Here is a 14,992-nt window from a genome sequence, read left to right on the forward strand (position 1 = left end):
TATTAACTGTAATGCACAATTTATATAAGTCCAAATTTTTATATTTTTTATTTTGGTAAAAAGTTCAAAATTATTTTCTCTTTTTTAAATAGAAGTCCAAAATTTAATCAAGTCATATTTTCATCTGTTTTTTTATTTAACTTTTTTTTATGTTAATTTTTTTTTTTTTAACTTTATATCATGTTATTTCGTTCTCTTCCAATAGAATGTCCTATCAACTGTCTTAAAAGTGATATCATTTTGCTAGTTTTCATATTTTAAATATTAAAAGAAAACTATAATAATTTTTCTTTTTTTTAGATACTTGTGATTACAAATAATTTTTTTTAAATGATAAACTCTAGATTGTCTATACAATTCCCTTTCTCCCTTCAACGTGCTTCCCCAATCTACGATGTGTGCATCAAAGTTTCTCACTAATTAGGGGTGTGTAAAATATCTACTTGACCTACTAACCCACCCGACCCCTCCGCCCCATGTGGGTTATTAATTTAAGTGGTTTGGGTTGGACGGGTTAGACCCCCAAATAGCAAATTGAGTTAAGTAACAGATTGAAATATTGCCAACTTGCTATAACCCAACCTGCCTACTTAATTATAAATAAATAGAAATATATACTAGTTCAAAAATTTTAACAATATAATTTGTATTTAAAGTTAATTAATTCACCTAATCAATTTTTACAGCTAATCAGTAACAATTCCTTAAACAAAATATAAAAAAGTCAACATTGAAATCCTAAACTCACTTTAGTTGTAAACTACATACACTCTGTATTTAGCCTTCACCTTTAGCCAACATTAAAAGCCTCTCTTTTTTTATTCCTTCAATTCTTCACCTTCCATCAGCTGTGTACTCTCCTAGACAACCACAAAGGTAATTGTTCTTTTGTCTTGTATTGTTAAATGTTTGAATCTATATTTTTATTGAGTATGTTGTTTGTCTTTTTGATTTGGGCTCCACATATTCTTATAAATCTACAAAATGTTTTGTTTTTGGATCCATTTTATATATTATAAAAATGTTATGGTATTACATGTAAAGCCAGCTATACTTACAAACTCAAATCAATCCACTGAAGATGCAAACAAATACAAAATGACATGTAACATTAGATTGAAAAGCTAAAGGTCATTTAGTTTATAATAATAGAGTTAGATTTAATTTTGTGCAAGTAGTTCTTAACTTCTTGTAGTTTGTAATATGGTTAGTTTAGGCACCAATGTCGGTTATCCTTGTAAGTATATATACTTTGTAGTTTATCAAAAGAATAATGTCAACCTACCTAACCCTTCGAGTTCAAACTGCCAAAATTTGTTACCAATCTACCGAATTTAGACTTCGGTGGGTCAGTAACGGATTGGAATTTTCCCAACCCACTAGTGGCAGATTAGATAGAAATATTGGCTTTTACCCGCCCAATCCGACCCACGCACACCCCTATCACTAACCCGGATCTCCATGACATGACACCCTTGTTAAAGGTTTTGACCCTACTGCCTAAGGTTGGAGACTTCAACAACCTCCTCGACCTTGTCATCCACCGATGCGTCCACCACCCCCTCGTCCTTATGAAGGAAAAGCAAAATTTGTGTAGCTCAATTTCTTAATGTTTTGTTTGGATTGAGGGAGAGGGAGGGGGAGTATAGTAGAGTAGCGTAGCGTATCGTAGATTTAGCCCAAAATTAGCCTATTTTCAGTCAACTCTACTTTACTCTCATCCATTCCCCCTCCTTTCCCCCTCCATCCAAATATGGTTGTGAATGGGTGTAACTAGGAATGACAACTTTACCCTACCCCGCTTAACCCACCTCTTCCCGCTCCACCCTACGAGGGTTTTCACTGCCCCGCAAAAGGTGGTGGGGCGAGGGAGGATGGGGCAAGATTTTAGCCCCGCACCACAGGGCGGGGCAAGGATGGGTTTAGACATTTTAGACTCATCCCGCCCCGCTCACATTGCTAGGGTTATATTTATAAATTTTTGATACCTTAAAACCCTACTATTTAAACAAACATATTAATATTAGCTTATTTTATTTTACTTAATGTGGTTCTCTGACTTTATTTTTTTTATGTTTTATACTATGATTTTTTTTTTTTTTTTTGTGATTGTCTTGTTAAACACTTGGATATATAATTCAATTTTTTTCTAAAAAGTGATTTGATTTGATGTGATAAATTTAGTTGTAATTTCAAGTATATTTTTATTAATAAAATAGGTTTTATTAAAAAAATTGTACTAGTTATAGGGCAAATTAACAAAAAGTATAATTTTACAGGGTGGGGTGGGGTGGGGTGGGGTGGGGCTTCGTGGGGCCTCAAGGGGCGGGAATGGGGTGAGAAAGTTTTCCCCGTCATGCAGGGCAGGACGGGGATGAGGCAAGACAAAATCATGCGGGGCGGGGATAAAGACCCTATCTTTCGACCCGCCCCGCCCCATTGCCATCCCTAGGTGTAACGGTGTAAAATATGAGTATTTGGTTTAATTTATAAATAGAAATATGTGTTATGATATAACTAAAATTATTTCTCAATTTTTAATTTTTAAATTTAACAAATTCAAAAATAATGAAATGACATTGTTTTTAGGGGACTTAAAGGCAACACCCATTTTCCATAATGGATAGGATAAGTAATAAATAAAATTTAAATGACTGAAACGAAAGAAAAAAAAAAGTTTCAACTGTGAGTTGAATTTTTGACAAAATTAATTTGATATACACTGTAATTTTCCCAAAAATAATACAATATTTATACATTTAGGGTATGTTTAGTGGACTATAACGGTAATTACATAGGAATAGGAATAAAAATTACAAGGAACACAAAATATTGTAATGTAATTGTAAACACAAAATTTTCTCAATTGCAAAAAATCAAACAATTGAAAAGAAATATGGTTTGCAAATATAAATTTGTATTGTTGTATAATAAGTACAATCTCTATTTCGATTCTTTTACAAAAGAATACCCTCTAATTCTATCTTCATTGAATTTGACTCGAACAAAAATATTCTTAACTTTAATGGGAAGATGGATTGATCGGTCTTCACAATAAGTCTCTAGCTTCGAGCTTATTAGAGATTTATTGTTCTTCAAGTCTTCGAATGTGAAGGCTCTAGGGTTGAAGTTCTTCGGGGCTTTAGAGGCTTGATCTGTTGAGCTTCAAAGATTTGGATTTGTTGAGGTTTATGGAGGCTTTTTAGCTTAATTCCAATAGAACTTCAAAGAACTCAAACAATAGATCTTCTTGAATTTGGTTGGAAGATGGATTGAATGGTCTTTTCAACGAATCTCTAGCCTTGAGCTTGATAGAGATTTGTTGTTCTTCAAGCCCTTTGAATGTTCTTCAAAGATGCTTCAAGTTCTTCAAAGATTCTTGAGACAGAATTTCTCCAGAGCTTGGAGCCCTTGAAAACTTCGTTGTGAAAATGAGAGGGGATGTCCTTTATTTATAGTGATTTCAGAGGATAAGCTCCACTATGAATTGATATGCTTGAAAGTATGTAACAGACTTTTGATTGGTCCAAATTCTTCTTAGAGATAATTATCTCTATTTATCTATTTTGATAAAGATCATATTTTGATAAAGATAATAATCAACAAAGATAAATAATTATCTCTATTTAATTTATTTAATAAAGATAATTATCTACCAATTTTGAATAGAAAATTTATCTTTATTTTATTTATTTATTTATTTTAATAAAGATAATTATCCACAAATTTTGAATAGAAAATTTATCTGTATCTTGTGGGCCAAATGACACATGGCAAATTTTGATATGCCAATGTGATGCCAATTTGGATGACATATGTCATTATCTAATTTAATTAATTTAATGACATTAATTTAGAATTTGCCACTAAACTTTGATGTGGCATTTTATAATTGGCTTAAAATTTTGTCTCTTACAATAATACTTATTACTATTTATTTGTTTGGTGACAATACAATAATAGAACCCTAAAGATAATGTAATGAAAGTATTTCAAATCAAACTTAAGATATATTTTATGAAATATTTTACTCATATAATTATATTTCCTAAAAAATAATATATATATATATATATTTTTTTTTAATTTAAAAGAGAGATTAGTTATTTTTTTATGAATTTTATTTTCATAATTATTATATGCATATGAAATTTTTTTGAGAGAGAGTTTCAACTCATGGCGTCCGCTCTTGATGATAGCTCTTTATCATCAGACCAAAACACCAATCAGTTTTTGGTGTAGGTAGGGATTGAATCCTAGATATTTTATACAACTATCAAAGACTTTATCAGTTGAGCTAACTGAAACCCACATATGCATATGAAATTTTTGTTTATGTAGAAATATATTAATTGTAGAAATAAATACACTTGCTAAGAATTGTCTCAAAAAAAAAAAAAAAATACACCTGCTAAGAAATAGTTATTACATCAATTTTAGAAATAAATAGTTATTCCTCATTTTAAAGAATAGTTATTCATAAGGAATGACTATTCACTATAAGAAAAACATAACCAAACTACTAAATAGCTAAATCATAAGGATAACTATTACATTACAATACTTATTACAGTCTATCAAGCATACCTTTATAATATGGCTTAAATAGAGGTTAAAGAGACTACATCTCCGTGGATTGAACCCATGCTTTCTTTGTTGAGCCATGGACATAACATCTAGACTTCAAGTTCACGTGGGCTTTCTTTTTAATCTTCCTTTTATGAACTTTATCATGTGGTCTACATGCGCATTGTGTAAGCTGTGTTATAAATTTTAAGTTAAAATTATTAGTATTATGCCTGTATGATACATAATTTAATCATGAAACACTATAATCTAAATTTTGTCTAAAAATTTCTCATGTTAACACAAAAATATTTTGCACAAAGAGGCTTTCTTACATTCATCATAGGTAAAGAGTAATCGTTTACTTACACTATATATTTTTTTTAATGCTAATGCATAACAAATACTTTCGGTAATGCTTTCCTTATTTTTTATCTTCTTTTCTTTACATATTGTTAGGTTTTATCGATTAAAAAAAAATACATTGTTAATACAAAGGAGGCATAAATTAGCATTACATTATTCACATAAAGTGATTATGGGTCGAACTCACTTAACAATAATGCAAATATGGATACTAGTTGTCGATATAGTATTTTATCTGTCTCATTTTACGTGCCAAAATCTCAAATTTTACACAAAAATCACAAAATTACCATTTTGACTTTGGAAATCAAGGAGTGTTAAGAATGTTAAAATTTATGATATTTATCTCGATTGGATGTCAGATTACCCCATATTCATGTTTGAGGTCAAAATAACTAGGATTCCCCTATTGATCAATCTTTGATTGAGTTGACCGGCTATCAAACTAAGTAAAAAATTCACTCAATTGTTAAATTTCAAACTTTTATATCAAAATTAACCATTCCAAACATTTTTCAAATGTTTGATTGTAATTAACCCATATCTAACCTTAGTTTGACCAAAATATCTGACCATCTAATTGAGATAATTTTGAGCCCATGGTAGATAATGAAGTTCTCTTAAATTTGACAGTTCATGAGCCCAAATCAGATTTAAATTAAGTAAGATGTCGTAAAAAAAATGCTTAAATGTTAACTTTTATGACATGTTATTAAAGTTCTATTATATTTTAATGTTATTAAATTATAAGCAAATGATCACGGATTAACCTAAATGAGGAATTGTTGAAAAGGTGTTGTGACGAATTTCAACTTGGTGAGCTTAATTTGCTAAACTTCAAGATAAGTAATTGATGTGAAAGGAGTTTTGAAAGTATTTAAAAAAAAAAAAAATTTACGAGAGGAGTTTTGAAAGTTTAATTAGTTAATTAATGTATGGAGTGGGATATATTTAATATGTAGGGTCTGTTGGGATCCGCTAATTTTGTTGAAATTGAAAATTTTTTGTTGAAAGTACTGTAGGTAAAGGTAAAAGTTAACTGAAATAGTATAGTGAGACTAATGAATAATACCAAAAAGTGCAATGAACCTATGAATAATAGCAAAAATAAGCTAAATAGTATAATAAGCTGGCAAATTTCATCCATGCCAAACATACATGTAGTGTCTTTTTGGCTAGCTTATTTTTTGCCAACTTATTTTACTATTCAGTTTATTTTTAGTATTATTTATGGTCTCACTGCACTATTTCAACTAACATTTACCTTTATTTATAATACTTTCAACAAACTTTTTTTAATTTTAACAAAATAAGTGGACTGGTAATATATAATATTTTTTTTTATAAACAAACGTACAGACACAAACAAAAAGAAGGAATAGGGTTATAAATATGTATTTTAAGAAAAATATTAATTTAGCCAAAATAAAAAGGAATAGTCATGGAATGGAAGTGATAAAAAAGTGAATATTATTGTGAGAGGGAGAGAGAGGAGATTATTATAAATTTATAATTATATATAGGAAGTGAAAATAGAAAACCCCGTGTGGGAAGTAAAGCGCGTCTCATATAGCAAAAAGTTTAATACTAGTCATCATTCATCCTATAAAAAAAAGCTCTCTCTTTTGCTTTTGCTTTTCCTGTGTCCTTCTGCGAAAGTAAAGAAACCCTAAAAAAAAACCCCACACAACACAAATATAAACCATCTTCGTCTTCGTCTTCATCTTCATCTTCATGGATCTCTCATCTCCGCCCCCTTCATAACCCTAAAAAAAAAAAAAAAAAAATCCCCCCTTTTGCAAATCTCACTCGCTTTGGCCTCTCTCTCTCTCTCTCTAAAACCCTAACAATTCCTTGACTTTTTCTTCGTCTTCGTCCACGCTTTCTACCTGATAATCTTCAGGTACTTTCCACTCTCTCTCTCTCTCTGTTTATTTGTTAGTGCGAGCTTTCTGATCTGTTAGATAGAGAGGTTTTTGTGTGTTTTTGTTGTTGGAGTTCTGGATTTTAAGTTTCAGTCTTGGAATTCAAATCTCAAAGTAAGCAAAAATAGAAAATACATGTTTGATCTGATTCTCTCTCTTATATACCTACACCTGCTTTTGTTGTCTCTTTGGGTTTTAGTTATAATTTACATACGCATAAGTTTAGATCTTTCAATTGCTTTTTTGTCTGTTATATGGATCTTAATATGCTTTTTTTTTTTTTTTTTTTTTAATGTTGTTTTGATTTCCAAAATTTGTAAAATTGGACTCAACTGAGGAAAAATTGTATTGGGTTTTTGTTTTTAAATGGTTTATTACACTCTGTTTGTAACTAAACTGTGTATTGTGCGTTTATGGGACCAGTTTGGACTATGGTAATGTTTTGGTTTTAGAATTTGATATATTCATTAGGTTTTGTTGAGATAGTTGACCTGGAATGAGGGGTGGACTCACTAAGAAACTGGAATAACCTATCCTACATAGGTGGGATTTCATCCATAGAGTCATAGTTTTGGATGTATGATCTACTGTGGTTAATACTGAACATGGGATAGATCCCAAGGGATACACTTGTTCTTTCGCCAATTGTTTCACTCTGTTCTTGGTTCAGATGTCATATTTACACATGCATACCCAAGTGGGTGGGTCATAAATAGTCTTTAACAGGCATGTGAATCAGTGACAATATTGGTCTGCCCAGTTCACGCTGATCTGTTACTGTGATGATTTCATCGAAACTTCAATATTCGTGGTGTGCAAATAATTAATGTTGGATTTATGTAATGAAATAGTGAAGTGATTCATGTTGTTGCCTTCATTTTCCGTGTCTTGGCAGTATACACACATATTAAACTTCAACCCTCACATGCCTAATTTTTTTATAGTAACATTATTTATAATATTCTTCATTTCTTTCCTTTTACAGGTTCACATTTCTCTCTTGAAGACTAATACTTTGGCTACTGATTTAATGGCTACTGCATTGGATATGTCACTTGATGATCTTATTAAAAATAGAGGTTCCCGTGAGAGAGTTAGAGGGCGAGGTAGAGTTCGCCGTGGCCGTGGACCAGGCAGGGCCCCTGGTGGTGGAAGAATGCCTGGGGCATTTCGTAGAGGTCCTCTTGCAGTGAATCCTCGGCCATCACCATACAACATTGCTAAGGCAAGCTCAAAACTGTGGATGTCTATACATATGCTTGAGAATCTGACATGCTTAAACAATCCAAATACAAGAGGTCATCTAATTCAGAATTAGACTCAAAAACAATTATTCATGGAGAAGCTCATTATGACTCAGCCACTAAAGTGCTTGCGCTGCGGTTGCGTTTGTACCATTATCTCTTCAATTTATATGTACTTGTGGGGTTTTTGGGGTTATGCTTTGGGGGCTTTGCAACAGATCACGTTCATTATATTCGGAAGCTTTTTGGTGGTGTCAATAAGCTATAAAGCTACTTCCTAGAAATGTAAGCAAAGGAGCTTGCTTTAGGTGAAATTTTGACATGGAGCTCTCACCAGTAGCATAAAACTACTAAACAATTAGTGGGGTTGATTCTAGAAACATCTATAACTCATACTATATAGTTCCAATCACTTTAGTGTTTGATGACTGGTTCTTTTGACCGGGAGTCTGTGATGGATCCTCTTGCAATGTGGGGAATTCTTTGGTGCAAGATTTCAGTTCGTATCCAGTTCATGGTGTTTTTGCAAAGGAACTTCCTTCGCTCAACTTGAGAACTGGAGCTCTCAGTCTTATCTCTGCACCGGTTTACATGCAGTGGGTCAAATCCTTACTCCTATCTACCACTCATTAGCTTAATTTACAGATTTCTGATTAATGGATTGTTTGAGCATGTTTCTAAGACTCGATGCTACTCTCTTAGCAGTTTCTTTTATGTTTTATGGGAATTTTGCTCATTTCCTATGATCTTGAAGAATGGTGAAATTATGCATTATCTGGTCATAAGCTGATGTGTCCTTTTCATTATCTGGATCTTTTTGTGTGCTTTCATCAGTCTGTCCGCAGAACCAGGAATTTCCCATGGCAGCATGATTTGTTTGAAGAGAGCCTTAGAGCTGCAGGGATACCAGGGATAGAAATTGGCACAAAGTTATATGTTTCCAACTTGGATTCTGGAGTGACTAATGAAGATATAAGGGTATGATTCAAGCCATATGTTTTCATCTTAAGTGCTTTTTTTAGAGGATTTTTCTTGAAGTTCACTTGAAGCTTAATGTGCAACTCAGGAACTCTTTGCTGAGATTGGGGACCTGAAAAGATATGCAGTTCATTATGACAAAAATGGTCGCCAAAGTGTAAGTATTTATGTGTAGTACTTGTAACTTCTATTATTTTTTTAATGCCAATTTTATTTTCAAGTTAGGTTTGATGTCTTCCTAGATCATCTGACTCCGTTGTAGTGGCTATATTTAATGCCTATAGTGTATTAATTTATATATTATATAATATTTTAAGCAGAGTTACTCTTTACTCCCTAGCAAATAGATATTCTCTTTGCATTCATCTTTTTGGCTATTTTGCGGATTGCATCACCCATCAATTTATAATTTTGACACATGTTACCTAATATTGGAAAGTCATTTGGAATCAATTTTTTGTGTGGTTAGAATATTCGTGTGACCTTAAAAAAATGATAAGAAGTGATTAATGTTGCTAATGTCTCTATGAGAAACTTATTGTCATAAACTGGAAGCTCCTCCCCTTATAAGTGCTAGGTGGAGGTTGAGGCTGTGGGTTCAAGTCCCATTGCGTGTGTGTAACTTTCCAATAAAAAATAATTAGCTTATTGTCATCAATTACTTCTATATTACATTGTTACTCTCTCACGAGAACCTCTTTTTAGAAGCTTATTGTCATCAACTAGTTCTAAAAAAGAAGCATGCGTAAAATATTATTTTCATTCTACATTGTCATCAGCTAGTTCAAAGGAAGTTGTGACTGGATAAAATATTATCTAAAAGATTTGGCTCTCGTGCCTATTTTGATGGAAGTAGTATTGATGCCCCCTTCTGTATAAGCTTTTTTTTTTTTTTTTTTTTTTCCTTGCTCATCTTATTTGATCGTCTTAATGTATAACGTTGTTAGAAAATATATGAATAACTTGGTTCCTTAGTGAATCTTGTAGGGAAGGGAAGAATTGGAGAAGAATATGAAATAATTTGGGCATTGTATTGATATTTTAACTTAATTAGAGAAGTTTTTTCAATGGCTCTGAATTTAGTTGTCTTAGACCCTCTTATGTGTGGGCTTCATCTTTCTCTCCTAGTCAAAGTTTCTAAAATCTGTGTCTCCAAATTAGGAGAAATTATAAGGTTCACATGGTGGACAAGTGACGTGGTTCACCATACCATTAAAAGTCCACACCTGTTTAAAATTGCTGAGTTAGAAATTTTTTTTTAAACAGAAACTGATTACTTACTTAGCAATTTTAAACAAGTGGGAGTCTTTTAGTGGAATGGTGGACAAGTGACATGGTCCACCAAAGGATTGTATAATTTCTCCCAAATTAGGGCCTCTAATCCAATTAGACCACAGAAGACTCCAAAAGCCTACAAAAGCATACTCTTTATAAAGGTTATTTGAGTTGAATTAGCGGAAGTGTGAGTCTTCGGGTTCGTTATGCACATGGTTGCCAAAAAAAATAAAATAAAATCGATACAATGCCCAAAGGCTCATTTCACACATATTTGCATTTTAGGCATTATTATCTCTTGGTCTGATTTGAGTATTTGGAATGATTGATGCTCCCTCTTTGATGCCTTCAATTTTTATATGATTCTATTACACGAGTTTCATGAGGTTATGCCTTACTGTAAAAGTCATCAGCATGAACCATGATACATTCTGAGGTACTTAGCTAATAGTTGGTATGCTATCATACTATAATGGTCCTTCCAAGTACATGCATAATGTGTCCTCAGTATCATAGATGTATAGTTCTTTTTAATTTCTATAGTATATGGCCTGTTGGATTAGCTTTACTATGGCATTTTTGATATGTTTACTGCCATTTGTCATTGTTGTTGGTATACAAATGCTTTCTTGTGCTTATGTGTTTTGCAATGCCATTCATAGTTACATGCTATATATTTATCAGCTGTGATGAACTGGCATAAAGTTGGATTGTTGTTTATGGAATGCAGCTTTGGTGTTTTTATTTTGTTGATTTGTCATATATTATTATTATTATTTTCTTCTGTTCTGTGGTTGATTAATGTAGAATTTGTTAGCTTGATATCATACTTTGGTGGTTATACTCCAGTGAGTAAAGTGTAATCTGTGGTACTTGGTTACAGGGTTCAGCTGAAGTTGTGTATACCAGAAGAAGTGATGCCTTTGCGGCTCTTAAGCGGTATAATAATGTTCTCTTGGATGGAAGGCCCATGAGGATTGAAATTGTTGGTGCCAATTCAGATGTGCCTGTTTCAGCTCGAGTGAATGTTACTGGAGTAAATGGAAGGAGGAAGAGGACAGTTGTTATGACGTATGTGATCATATCCCTCTCTATGCTTGAATACAAATGAGGAGAGTTATTTATTTATTTTTTGGTTGGAGTTAAAAATGACAAAATGACAGAAGAGTTAAATGATTGAAATTGTCATAGTTTTAAAAACCGGACCGGACTGGACTGGTCGGTCCGACTGGTTCAACCGGGAACCGGCCTTCAATCCGGTCCGGTTATGACAGAAAACCGAAAATAATTTAAAAACCGATAAATAGTAAAAACCGGCCGGTTCAACCGTAAAACCGGAAACCGGTATGGTTGAACCGGTTTTGCAAAATACAAAGAAAATGACTTTGTTTCTCTTGATTTCTTCCCCATTCGGCCTCTCTCATTGATGCAGCAGTTACCTTGTTGCTGTGAATGATGGGAATGAACGATTTTTCTTCCTTATTTTGAGAATCTTAGATCTATTATAAATAAGAGTTGGTGAATGAAACTTTCAAATCTGTGGGTAAAATAAAATTTGGGGAGGAGGCAAGAGTCTAAGAGAGGCAACATGAGAAGGGTGGAGGAAGGTATTTTGGTTTGAAGTTTGAACTATTGCTAATTGATATGTTGCAGAGAGTGATTACCAAAAAAAAAAAAGGAAAAAAAGATATGTTGCAGAGAGATGGAGTGATGGACGGGCTTGGCAGAAAAGGTGAGAAGGAGAGATAGATTAGAGAGAGAGACGAAGGAGAGGACTTATGGCCTTATGGGCATTTGGATTCAGATGGATTTGTATTAGAAAAGTGGAAAGGCTGGAAAGGCTGTGAGTCTTGGGACTTGGGAGAAGTAAATGCATGTCATAAAAGTCAAAAAGTGGGTGGGTGTTAATGGTTAGTAATGGCTGGGGTGGGTTTATTTATTTATTTATTTATTCATTATCCCTTTTTCATTTTCGGTGAAGCCTAGAAAGTCTTGTAGCCGTATCTGACAATCTGTGTTAGCCTGTATGTGCCTCTTTTAAAGTTTTAACCATATTTGTGAACAACTATAGTAAGTTACCTTTAATATTTAAATGATATTTATTATATAAGTTGTGAAAAATTATTAACATTATAAAAATAGAATATATTCATCATTATTTATTTATATAATTTAAAAAATTATTAATTAAATTATTTATGACGTCACCGGTTGGACCACCGGTCGGACCAAAAAACCGATAATCAGTCTCTTTTCCGGTTCTTTCACTGTACCGGTTTTTAAAACCATGGAAATTGTATGATCACCAGTGTGCTAAATACATTTCCATCTGTTTGTTAAAGGTTTTAGGGTCTGCTTGAATTTTTGGCTTGGTGAAACCTGCAGCGATGTAATTTTTCCTAAGTTTGATGAGTTCATATTGTGGTTGAATCTATTAAATGATTCGAATTAGACATGATGTCAATAAGTTTTATGTCTATTTGCATTTTCTTGTTGGACGGTTTCTTAGAATTATCTGTGGATAATTTGTTTCAATAATGTTTCTTTAATGCTTGGATTTACATTTTATAGCCATGAATCTCCCATTTAGACATTTTTCTTAAAATATCTTTTTTTATCCTTTTTCCCCCCCAAGTAATTTTAAGTTTTAACTGTGTAGGGTTATCAAATATTCAATGATTTGCTATGTGTGTGCGATTGGTGAGTTACACCTACCCGGTGGGTTTTGAACTCATGACCTCACCTTCCACGCATTCCTGTGGGAGGAGTGCCATTTGGAGCTAGAGCTCATTGGCTCTTGAAAATATTTTCATTTTAGATATAAATAGTGCTTGCAGTCTGGTGATCATTTTGGTATAAAACTGAGGCAATTTTTTTGAAAGAATTCTGAATTAGTTTAAACAGATCTACTTTGGTTTCATACCCCCACCCCCATATTAATACACAAAAAGGTTGTGTTCATGTTGTATTGTGCGCACATGGGTGATTTGCACTTGATGTGCTATTCTTGTCAAGTCAGCCATGATGGATAAATATTTGCAAAGCTATAAAACTAGAGTCTACAGTTATTTTTTCATATTTATTTTATTTACTAAGACTGTTGCAAGTTGTTTACTGAAGCTTCAATTTATGCAGGCCTAGGGTGGGTCCAATTGAAGGCTCTGCTGCAGTTAAGCGTGGCTCTGGGTAAATCTCTGACTTAATTGACCATTCTGTACCTAATTATTATTTATTTAAAGTCCGTCTAGTGTACCTTATGTTTTGTTTACATTGTGCAAATTGGAATAAGTGTCATAAGCCACGTTTTACCTATGTTTGGCTGATCTCAAAGTTCAAACTGGCTCTCAAGCCTGGTTTAAGCTTTTTTAATTTTTGAAACAGTTTCATTACATTACATTTAGGATATGGGACCTTGTTGAGCAGTTAAATGGGTCCAATGGTATATTCCTCATCAGCATCCCGGTGGATGCTTGCTTGAACAGTTTCTACCAGATACTTTTGTGGTAATTTATTTTTAGTCATATCTGAAAAAGAGATTGTGAAAGCTGTTCTACAGTGTGGAATTTTGGATGTCATTTTCTAGTTGGACTTTGTCTTCTTGTTGGTATGAAGATTAGAACTTAAGTAAACTTAGATCCTATTTGTGTGTGCAAGGTGGAAGTTCTGTTATGCCAAACTGCATAAAAGAAAATATTCACCATTGAGATTCCTGTCATGGAATAACATTTGAATTTGGTTTCATTTTCCATGTCTTTGCATTTCTTGGCATTACAGTTATTGGCCGCCATTTTTCAGCATTTGGTTTAGTCACTTGCAACTGACTTTTACATATTTCTGGAACTTCTTGTAGTCAAAGCCGACGTGGGGGTGCAAGGGGTGGCCGTGCACGGGGTCGGGGTCGGGGCCGAGGTCAAGGTCAAGGTCAAGGACGAGGTAGGGGCCAGGTCCAGGGCCAGGGCCAGGGTCGGGGTCGTGAAAAGAATCAAGCAGTTGAGATGTCTGTGGATGAACTTAATGATGACCTGGATAACTATCATGCTGGAGCTAAGCACATTTGAGAGTTTTCAAGCCGAAGAACTGTTCTGTGGAATTAAATATATTACTAGTAGTCAATTTTAGCTGTCAGTTGTACAAATTTGGTTATTTTGTTGGTGACTTGTGTCTGTTTTCGGCTTAATGCTTAGATAGAGCATGCGGTGAGTTTTCATCACAGGATATGTGTAGCGTAAATGAAGCTGCTGGATGATTCTTCATTCTCTAGTCTTGGTTTTCTTCACAAATTTATATATAACTCGTTTGCCATTTATCTGTCTGCATGTGTTATTAATTACTTGTATATTATTTATTTGCTGTAAATGATGGAATTTTAGGATGTTATTTGCTAATGGTACTTGAGCCAGCTTTACTTTCCTGATAATGGATGCAGGGTGAAGTCAGAAACCATTGTCATGTCATGTCATGTCTGAATTGAATATTTAGTATTTAGTAGCTTCATTTGTTGGATCTAACGTATGTTTATAGTCATAATACTATGAGGTTGGTCAATTGAATTGATACATAATGAGTTGAAAGAATGTCTTTCCGAGAGGAAAATTTTCTAGAAAGAAAGAAAGCGGCCGGAGATGCAATGGTTTTGTT

General features: G+C 33.4%; 1 protein-coding gene across 2 annotated transcripts; it reads left to right on the forward strand.

Moving 5' to 3' along the window:
• The first annotated feature begins 6,495 nt into the window (after positions 1 to 6,495).
• LOC126714067 (THO complex subunit 4D-like) lies at positions 6,496 to 14,662 on the forward strand. Of its 2 annotated transcripts, none has more exons than XM_050414058.1 (7): positions 6,496 to 6,835; positions 7,843 to 8,082; positions 8,936 to 9,079; positions 9,168 to 9,236; positions 11,238 to 11,425; positions 13,490 to 13,540; positions 14,205 to 14,662. In XM_050414058.1, the coding sequence occupies exons 2-7, from the start codon at positions 7,888 to 7,890 to the stop codon at positions 14,410 to 14,412; spliced, it is 855 nt and encodes a 284-aa protein (XP_050270015.1). In that variant the 5' UTR covers positions 6,496 to 6,835; positions 7,843 to 7,887; the 3' UTR covers positions 14,413 to 14,662. The 2 variants fall into 2 exon arrangements, with proteins under 2 accessions (XP_050270015.1, XP_050270016.1); XM_050414059.1 differs by having other exon boundaries at positions 14,129 to 14,239.
• Positions 14,663 to 14,992: the final 330 nt, after the last annotated feature.

Source organism: Quercus robur, chromosome 2 (genome assembly GCF_932294415.1).
Source record: "Quercus robur chromosome 2, dhQueRobu3.1, whole genome shotgun sequence".
Lineage (NCBI taxonomy): Eukaryota > Viridiplantae > Streptophyta > Magnoliopsida > Fagales > Fagaceae > Quercus > Quercus robur.

Excerpts from the sequence above, each read along its gene's own strand:
- LOC126714067 (XM_050414058.1), top strand. The coding sequence starts at position 7,888 with ATGGCTACTGCATTGGATATGTCACTTGATGATCTTATTAAAAATAGA. Across the intron at positions 8,083-8,935 it reads CACCATACAACATTGCTAAG|TCTGTCCGCAGAACCAGGAA; the intron begins GCAAGCTCAAAA and ends TGCTTTCATCAG. Across the intron at positions 9,080-9,167 it reads TGACTAATGAAGATATAAGG|GAACTCTTTGCTGAGATTGG; the intron begins GTATGATTCAAG and ends TGTGCAACTCAG.